The following is a 10272-nucleotide window of genomic DNA, read 5'->3' on the forward strand; positions in this document are numbered from 1 at the left end:
CACACATAAGAAACTAGCTTTGGAACTTGCCTTCAAGACATTCAAGAAGGGATGCAGGTTTGTTCTTAGTGGTACTTAAGAATTGCAAATTGAACATAACTTATATACATGAAACTCCCTACTAGCATCCACATAGACCCCAAATGAGCTAGGTTTTGGACTTGCGTTTAAGACATTCAAGAAGGAATGCAGATAAATACTTGGTAGTACTTAAGAATTGCAGATTAAACATATCTTTTTTTACAGGGGAAATCAAACATATCTTGTATACATAAAACTCCTCGCTAGCATCCACATAGACCCCCAAATGAGCAAAATGGTGTAAGGCTAGTTCCAATGCATTGGTACTTACATGAGTTACTAAGCACATTAAAAACTTTAGCAATTAAAGCCCCCAATGCATAGGTGCTTATCTTGTTGGTGCTAAGCATCCTTTATTTAATGATTTTGCAATTAAAGTTCTTCATGCATGGATGAGATCCTTCCAATTTAAGTGTTTTGACTAGGTTCTTATGCTTGACATTGTTTCTTCCTGGGGTCACCACACTTATTTCTCTCCTCTTAATTATCTTGTCACATCAGACTTTTTGCCTACATGGCAGCCTTAGCACCTGTACAAGGTGGAGCATTGGAAGGGGCCTAAAAACACATGCCCTAGGAAAAAGACTCATCGCGTGCTGTGCGCAGAAGATCATGGCCTTGGGTCTTGGACACGCCCACAGCCAACAAGTCTCGAGAGAGTGGACGATAGGGCAAAACAGTAAACTTGGCTCTCAACTTGTAGCGCCTTTGTCCGTAGCTCACGCGCCCCCCCCGGTCCACCGGCCCCACGTTACGGAGCGCACCGACTGGGACCCCACGCGTCACAGGGAGAGAGGCCACCCGGCTTTTCTTTAACCTCGCTGAGGCCGGGCGGCGCGCTGTCGCGGCCGTGAAATTTTTACTCTACTTAGCAGCGAGATTCACATCCTTAGCGGCGGTTCGTGCGTGGGACTAGTAGTACCATTTTTTCCCCATAATATAAGGGGGCGATTATAAGGGCATGTACAATGATGCTATTTTAGGAGTGCCACGTAGGATAAATGATGAGATGGATGAGAGAGAACTCATAAGAAAAGATTTGTCTTCTCTTATTTAAGAGAAGACAAGAGGTGATCTCTTAGCACAATATGTCTCACCATATTTTTAGGACTTACTAGTTATTAAAGATAAGGCTAAGAATGGCCCCTTATAGACAATTTTATTTGTCATCTCTAAATCACATGCAAAATTTAAAATAAGATTATTTTATTAACCATTGTACATGCCCTAAGATGAAGAGTAAGGGGTCCCTGTCGCTGTTGCGCCCGAGCGCCACCCACACCCACTTGCCTTTCCTATTAGCTGCTTTGTGCTCTTGCGCCGTGGTCTCCCCCCCCTCCCCTTGGCCTGTTCTTATCTGATCTCCCGTCTCCCCTCCTCTCCCTCGTGCCTTCTTCTCCCCACCTTTCCCCCACCCTCCCTCCGCTGTTTTTCTCTCCTCCCCTCCCTTCCTAGCTCTCCCAGGTCATGGCAAAGGTGAAAAGCGGATAAAACTAGCAAGTGGGAGATCGACGCAGGTGAGCTCATGCTGCCCTGCCATCTCCCTTTTGTGTTCATGTCTTCCTGCTGCATATGCTTCTTCTTCCTCATCTATCCTTTTATGATGTGTTTTGTCCGTGCTCTTGATTGGCTAGGGTGAGGGCCTGAGGTAGGCTAGCTATGCGACCATGCCTTGTTCTTTTGGGTATTTTTCTCTCTGGATAGATAGATAGATAGATATTTTCGGGGGTCCTAGAGGTGCTTCTGCAGCCGTTATCAATTCCAGTTTTTGCTTCTTCGCTCTCTTCTTTTTCATTGCTCCACGGAGATATTTTTGGATGAGTCCAATTCCCAGAGTTCCCTTCTTTCTTTTCTTCTGGAAATCTGGAATACGTAGCACCTGCGTTTTCGGAAGGATTTTATTTTGTTTTGTTTTGTCAGGCAGGAATGGAATGCTATTCCTGTTTTCTCTTATCAGGAGATGGAAAACTTCCCGTCTCTTCTCCGTTTTGATGCCTGCTTGATCCATTTTCTCTATTGTTTTCTTCCCCTTTCGTGGACTATACTACTGCTTTGTTTCCTTTTGGGTGAGCACATGGGTACATGTTCTTGTTTCCAACTGTCCATACCTGTTTGGCTAGGTACAAGTAAATATTTACATCTCCATAAAAGATGGCTTTCTTCCCTTGAAAAGTGTCTCCCCTGCTTTCTCATCATTTTTGCCAACCCCTGTGACTGATTGGATCAAAGCAATCTTTCATGAGGACGCTTAAACATGATTCAATTGTTTTTGTGACCTGCTAGGATTATATGGAAACAGTTCAGTTGTGTTTTGGTAAAACCCTGTGTGGACAATCATGTGTTCAATTTTCTGCCTTATTCTTCCATTGCTGTATTACTCCTATATGGTCATGCATAACACACCCATTTCCGTTAGTTATGCCGTCCGATATGATCATGTCACAGAGGAAAACAAGATAAGCTTCTGTTAGATTAGTTGCCTCTGCTAGTTGCGTGCGCTGCCTTCCTCGAGTTGATGATCTATAATTGTGAAGGAGAGGATCATAGCAGAGGTGTGTGTGGTGTGGGTTGGATAAGATCGAGTGCGTTTTGATTAGCCAAACACATGCAGGCCGGGCCTTCCGGCGCTTGCTTCAATCGGCAAACTTGCTTTTATGCCACATGATTGTCTCGGCTCCGGGTTATGTAGATCTGGGATGTTTTGTGAACTAATACTACTGCTCCAGCTGTTTTCTTTAAGGAGAAGACAGGAACTGGAGCACATACGTGTTAAGTCACCGTCTAATTACCTGATTAAGTTCCCTCAAAGAAAACTACCTGATTAAGATGCTCTAGTAAAGTATTATGGCTATTTTAAGCTTTATTGCTCTTAACTGTAATTGCCTCTTTAACACTAGTAATCTTGTTGCACATGTTGCCTAGTTATTGCGTTTACACTCAGCAAGCAATAAGTTGGTAATCCCCTCCTGGCCTTAAGTCTTGTAGTAATTAACCTGGCCTCTTTGCTTGCTTCTGTGCAGGTGAACACCCCAGCTACAAGTAGTAGAGGAAGTGGAATTTTATCTGTGGAGAAAAAGAGCTGCTTGAGTGACCATGATGGGAGGTGGGCTGCTGATGGATCAGGGCATGGCCTTCTCCGGCGTGCACAACTTCGTGGATCTGCTCCAGCAGAACGGCGCCGACAAGAACCTCGGCTTCGGCTCCCTTATGCCGCAGACTTCCTCCGGCGACCAGTGCGTCATGGGCGAGGGCGACCTCGTGGACCCGCCGACTGACAACTTCCCGGACGCCGGGGAGGACGACAGCGACGACGATGTGGATGACATCGAGGAGCTGGAGCGCCGCATGTGGCGCGACCGCATGAAGCTCAAGCGCCTCAAGGAGCTGCAGCAGAGCCGCGGCAAGGAGCAGGCCGCCGGCGGCGGCGGGGTGGGCGACGGACTGAAGCCGCGGCAGTCGCAGGAGCAGGCGCGCCGCAAGAAGATGTCGCGCGCGCAGGACGGCATCCTCAAGTACATGCTCAAGATGATGGAGGTGTGCCGCGCCCAGGGGTTCGTCTACGGCATCATTCCGGAGAAGGGCAAGCCCGTGAGCGGCGCCTCTGACAACCTCCGTGCCTGGTGGAAGGAGAAGGTCCGCTTCGACCGGAACGGCCCGGCCGCCATCGCCAAGTACCAGGCCGACAACGCCATGCCGGGCTCCGAGAGCGAGCTGGCTTCCGGCACCACCAGCCCGCACTCGCTGCAGGAGCTGCAGGACACCACGCTGGGCTCGCTGCTCTCGGCGCTCATGCAGCACTGCGATCCCCCGCAGCGAAGGTTCCCGCTCGAGAAGGGCATCTCTCCTCCATGGTGGCCGTCCGGCGACGAGGAGTGGTGGCCGGAGCTTGGCATCCCCAAGGACCAGGGCCCGCCCCCGTACAAGAAACCCCATGACCTCAAGAAGGCTTGGAAGGTGAGCGTGCTCACCGCTGTCATCAAGCACATGTCGCCCGACATCGAGAAGATCCGGCGCCTCGTCCGCCAGTCCAAGTGCCTCCAGGACAAGATGACCGCCAAGGAGATCTCCACCTGGCTGGCCGTGGTCAAGCAGGAAGAGGAGCTGTTCATGAGGCTGCACCCGGGCGCTCGCCCTCCAGCGTCTGCCGGCGGCATCGCCAGTGCCATATCATTCAACGCCAGCTCGAGTGAGTACGACGTTGACGTCGCCGACGACTGCAAGGGCGATGAGGCCGGCACCCACAAGATGGCCATGGCCGATCCAACCGCCTTCAACCTCGGCGCGGCCATCCTGAATGACAAGTTCCTCATGCAAGCGCCCATGAAAGAGGAGACCGCGGACATGGAGTATGTCCAGAAGAGGAGCGCGGTGGCCGCCGAGCCGGAGCTGATGCTGAACAACCGCGTCTACACCTGCAACAACGTCCAGTGCCCACACAGCGACTACGGGTACGGATTCCTTGATCGGAATGCACGCACCAACCACCAGTACACCTGCAAGTACAATGATCCCCTCCCGCCAAGCGCGGAGAACAAGGCAGCGCCACCTGCGCCGCCGCAAGTCTTCCCGGCAGCCTACAACCAGCCGAACCATGGGCTCAACAACCTGGATTTTGGCCTGCCCATGGATGGGCAGAGGTCCATCGCCGAGCTAATGAACATGTACGACACCGCCTTCCCCGCCAACAACAAGAACATGGGCAACGACGACGTCACCATTATAGAGAGGCCCAATGCCATCACCCCGGTAACGCAGATGGACGAGGGTTTCTTTGGACAGGGCAATGGAATTGGAGGCAATGGCGACAGTATGTTCAGTGATGTCAGTAACATGATGCAGCAGCAGCAGCAGCAACCACAACAGCCACAGCAGCAGCAGCAGCAGGCCCCGGCGCAGCAGCAGTTCTTCATCCGTGACGACGCGCAGTTCGGCAACCAGATGGGCAGCATCTCCGGCGCATCGGATTTCAGGTTCGGCTCTGGCTTCAACATGTCCGGCACCGTCGACTACCCGCAGAAGAACGACGGCCCAAATTGGTACTACTGAATGATGAAGAATAAACTCATAGGGGGTCATAAGCTTTTAAAACTTCTTCGTGGCAAAACCAACCTTGTGTTTCCATGGGGAAGCGTCGTCGTCTTCCTAAGAAGTGGGTAATTCTCTATAGGTCTTCTCTTAATTTTCATATAGGTTTTGCAGTAGTTGCAAATAGGCTGGAACTTGGAACTGGTTATATACATGTATGTCCATCCAGCTGGTGAACCTCTTATGGAAACTTAATTTTATTCCTAGTTTAAATTTGTTAGCTAAATGCTGTTCATATGACTGGTTGGCTGTCAAATTGCTTGTGTATTTCTTGATTCCGTTCCTTGTGATTGGTGAATGTATGAACTGGTGCTCTCTTATGTGAACTCTCTCTGGTGATGATTTTCAATTGGATTTTTTTTTCTTTTTTTGCAAAACTTTCATGCCGGGGAATTTTGTGAAATAGTCAGACAGCTACGTTTGTTTGCCAGGCTGGTGGAAATTTGGCCTGAATTAGGTTCACCTGGATGTCGGTATAAAAAGGGACCAATCAAGATCTTTTTCTTCCCCTGAACTTTCCGGTAAAATAAATTCATCATGTTAAGTTGCTTCTTTTTATGTGGTGTGAGAGATCTAGTGACTTTCACATCAAGACGCTCAGAAAGTTAGTATTTGATCCCCACTTTGCCTAAAGCCGGGTGGGTCAATTCAAAGTGGCAAACCTAAGAAAAGTTAGGCAACGATTTGAAGTGTTTTTGGTGCTCGCCAGAAAACAATCTTTGCATGGTAATCTTAAAAAGAAAGAAACATGGATCCGATTGGATTGGATGGTCCTCGCTTTGATCACAAGAGCCACCAGCCCCTTTATTGCTTGGTGGCACACCTATCATCCGTGCATCTTATCCCTTGGCCTGTCAAGCCAAGGTAGTGGTGGGACTTGTGACCCCTCCTCACATGCTCTCACTCTCACTCTCAGAGGTGCCCCCTGATTTACATGGAGGCAACGGATCGGCGCGCTAACAACCATCCGATCGAGTCTTTGATGACTTGGGCGATTAGGTCTCTAAATGACCCATTGTGTGTGAGAAATTGACAAGTTTCTGAATGACCCAATGCGTTTTCAGTCATAATCCTCGTTGATGGAGGTCGTTAAATTATGTGATGTATCTTACTACTAGGGAGCTGGAGTACATGCTGAGAAACATCTCAAAATGGATAAAGAAACATGTTGAAAAAGGCCACAAGAGAGTTTCTAGCAAGTCTCTCTTACCAAGAGTTTCTGGTTGGGGGGATCTAAAATAAAATTAAACACCAAGGGAAAGGGTTAACGGTTGAGTTAGATGTAAGCCAAGGTTAAGCGTTTTAAGCCTTGTACAATGAGAGGTGCTTGAGAGATGCTTAGAAAAATAAACCGGATTTTTCTGAAGCACCGGTGTCTATTTCTACAGGAGAGACGCTTAGTTAAGCGTCTATCTTGTACAAATAAGCATCGGTGCTTAAGAAAAACCTAATTTATTTCTTTAAGCACCTCCCATTGTACAAGGAATCCGGCGATGTGGGCTCAAAATCGTTCTCGAGATGTACCTAATCTGCCCCTTAAAATAGGTTCCAGACAACGAGCAGGATAATATAAGAAAACCATGTGGCTTATGTGACTCTAAATGGTCAATTTGTCCCTTGGATATTCTTGAAAAACGCGGAAGCTGGCCTGTAGTTTCTTGACCAAGAATTGTCCGCAGAGCCTAAGCTAGAAAACCTGTAAACTATCTACTCTTTTGGTTCGGTGACGTGCAATGATGGTGAGAGGAAAGAGCAAACCACTCGTGAAATTAACTAGTAGAGCAAAGATGCACTTGAAACATATGCTCAAGAACTTTTTATTGTTGTTTTTGGGTCACCAATTTGTGAAGTTGGACCGGGTAAAGAGCATCCGTGCTAAAAGGAAAGGAGAAAGTAAACAACCCCCTAACCATGGCTTAATCTCAACTCTCAAGTGGCACTAATGAAATAAGCATAATACTAGTACTAGTAAGAGAATCATCATGATCATCATCAGGTGATAAAAACGTGAGTTATGAATCGATTGGTTGTTGAAGACGGGTCTTGATTGGTTGGAGAAACAAAGCGCACCTAACAAAAGCGAGCACCATCATCAACTGGACACAGCTCAGCATTAGTGTGCAGAGACAAGGAATTGTTTGAATTTACGGGATGGTTTATATATAAAGTACTCCCTTCGTCCCAAATTTCTTGTCTTAGATTTGTCTAAATACGAATTTATCTAGTTACGTTTTAGTATTAGATACATCTGTATCTAGACAAATGTAAGACAAGAATTTTGGGACGGAGGAAGACAGGGAGTAATAACTTGACATGAAACAGTAGGATTTCTGTGGAAACCCAAAATGATCTGGTACAGAGACAGGGTGCCGCGCAGCACAGTGCGGCAGGACACCGAGGACGGAGATGGTTCCGTTGCACGGGACCGGAGGAAGAAGATGATGAACAGGAAGAATTGGGTGCATGCACCAAGTGGCATGGGTGGTGGGCGGGGTGGCGTGGCTGCCTGCCTTGCCTGAAAGCAACGGGTGAGGGAGGAGCCCAGCGGCATGGGCACCGGAGCCGCACGGACGAGAGCCGCGATCCGCTTCGACGTGTCCAGCCAGCCTGGCTCGATAACTGAGTACGACCCGACCCGACGGAGTCAGGACTGTGGACGCTGAAATCAATTCATTCATTGCGATCAGTGTGGCTCCGACATGGGCTCGTCAGTCATCAATCGGATGATGGACACGATTCGATCGTGGATGTGCCCGTGCTTTACATGTACTACATCACTGGCTACTGACTGACTCTTAAGCTGCTCAGATCCGTGTAGGAGTATTTAGCTTTTCCTTCTGTTAAAAATCTCTTGATTTGAGTTGCAGAGCTGCCTAAAATTTGGGCCACACGGCTTCCATGTACCCTACTGGCCAGTGGATGGGGTGTGGTTGGCCTTGTCCGATGATCCCAGATTTGACGGCAAGGCTGGGACTGCCGAAACAGGGAAGGGACGCCGGCTGAGGGCTTCTTTGATTCAAAGGAATTGCATAGGATTTTTGGAGGATTTGAATCCTTAGGAATTTTTCCTGTGATGCTTGTTTGATTCATAGGATTGGCATCCTTAGGAATTTTTCCATAGGATCCATTTGTACTACATTTTGGAGGAAAATTTTTATCCACTCAAACCTCTTTGTAGGATTCCTTTGTTTTTCCTGCGCTATCAAACATTCTTTGAGATCCTGTAGGATACTATGGGACATGTCATCCTATTCCTGCATTTTTCCTATTCCTTCATTTTGACAATCCTGCGAATCAAAGAGGCCCTGAACTGTTGTTGTTCGTGGGGGACTCGGATCAACTTGTGCGGGCCAGGATATTCTGTGATCATGATGCGTACGCGCAATGTCTGTCTATACGATACGATACGACAAGAGCATCTGGATTCGCCTGCCTGTGACATGACGGATGCCTAGTCTGCGCCTCTGTCCACGAGATGTAGCCAAAGCCCTGTGAAGCTTTGCGAGGGCAAAAATTCGTGCCTTGACCCCTTTTCACGTATAAAATCAAGATCTGACCCATGGTTGATTTTTTTTCAAAATCTGACATTTTTGCTATCGTCACAGGGCTCGACGATAGGGTCAGGCAACCTACTGCCAGAGGTTCTGGCGGTGGCATAGACGGCCCACTGTCGTTACCTAACGACCAGCACAACACCCTACCGCCGCAGGCCTTGGTGGTAGGTTATGATATCCTACCGCCAGATGGCTTGGCGGTAGGTCCAGTGGGTTTGGATTTTTACAAGTTTTAGTGATTGTTTCTTTTGTAAAGTTTTATCACAGGTTTCACAAATAGCAAAATATGAGCTCACATATTAATAAAGGTTCCACGTAGCAAATATCAAAGAGTTTACACATACTTTCATAAGTAGCAAATAGCTAATAGCAAACTTGTCCATATAGTTCGACAACCCCAACTAACGCAAGTAGTGTTGCAAAAAGCTTTCGCAAAGCCAACAAACGGTGCAACAAATTCTTCAGACAAGTTTAGAGAGCGGGCAGACATCTTCAGACTTCGTATGTTAGGCCTGGCCGTGGAGACAGATACGACAGCGGATCCACCGGTACAGGCGGAGGCGGAACGCTGGTGGGCATCCGACTGTTCAAGCACTCCCACCTTGCCTTGCCCGCTGGAGTTTTCGCCTCCGCCCTTCCCAAGTTGATGATCTCGAACGCCAATACACTTGGGGGCGGCATCCTGGCTTTCTCCACCGCATTGCTCTCAAAGTAGATTCTACGGCCCAAATTGCGCAGCTCCCTGTTGGAGTGCTGCTTGGCAGCTTCAATACACCCTTCCCGGCGGACACGGGAGATAGTTGGATCTGCCTCCATCTCTACAATCACTCTCTTCCACTCCTTCACACTCCGCGACCAACACTTTACATCGCCGAGGATCCGCTCTGCCCTCTCCTGCCACCACATTGCCCTCGTCGCCTCTGGGACCTCGTCTGAGACAGATCCCATTGGCTGCAGCAGCTCGGGGAAGGACTCGTACAGGTATGGCAACATCATGGCAGACGGGTCGTGTTGGAGATGAATGGGCGATGCTTGCGCCACGGTGCTGTACTTAAACATATGGATGCATCACACAAAGTTTCATCATCTCCAAAAAAAATCTAAACCTAGGGTTCATCATATGGTCAAAAATTCCAGAACCTAACTTGTATTATCTAGAACTATCAATTAGGGTTCATCACCTTAAAAAAAAACCTAACTTGTATTAGGGTTCATCATGTGGTCAAAAAAAATATCAAATAGGGTTCATCATGATTCATCACCAAGGATCATCACCTAACTTGTATTATCTAGATGCAATCACCTAGGTTCATCATATCAACTAAACTAGGGTTCATCATGTTTTTAACATGAACATGAACACAAATCATTCCTAGGCTACAAAAGGGGAGTGATTTGACTCAAAGTAATTGGGGGGATCGGTGGAGCTTATGTTTCTCGATTCGGGGCCATCTTGATCCGCAAAAATGGTGAAGAAATGAACAAGATCCGAGGGGGAGTGGAGGAGATGAGAGAGGGGCGAGAGGAAGAAGAAAGGGGCAGCTGAGTGTGT

General features: G+C 48.0%; 1 protein-coding gene across 1 annotated transcript; it reads left to right on the forward strand.

Moving 5' to 3' along the window:
* Positions 1-1430: 1430 nt before the first annotated feature.
* LOC119290628 (protein ETHYLENE-INSENSITIVE 3-like 1a) lies at positions 1431-5492 on the forward strand. The gene is made up of 2 exons (XM_037569246.1): positions 1431-1598; positions 3102-5492. Exon 2 carries the CDS (start codon positions 3175-3177, stop codon positions 5125-5127), a length of 1953 nt encoding a protein of 650 aa, XP_037425143.1. The 5' UTR covers positions 1431-1598; positions 3102-3174; the 3' UTR covers positions 5128-5492.
* The last annotated feature ends 4780 nt before the right edge of the window (positions 5493-10272 follow it).

The sequence above is a fragment of the Triticum dicoccoides genome, chromosome 4B, assembly GCF_002162155.2.
Source record: "Triticum dicoccoides isolate Atlit2015 ecotype Zavitan chromosome 4B, WEW_v2.0, whole genome shotgun sequence".
In the NCBI taxonomy this organism is placed as follows: Eukaryota; Viridiplantae; Streptophyta; class Magnoliopsida; order Poales; family Poaceae; genus Triticum; species Triticum dicoccoides.

Excerpts from the sequence above, each read along its gene's own strand:
- LOC119290628 (XM_037569246.1), top strand. The coding sequence starts at position 3,175 with ATGATGGGAGGTGGGCTGCTGATGGATCAGGGCATGGCCTTCTCCGGC.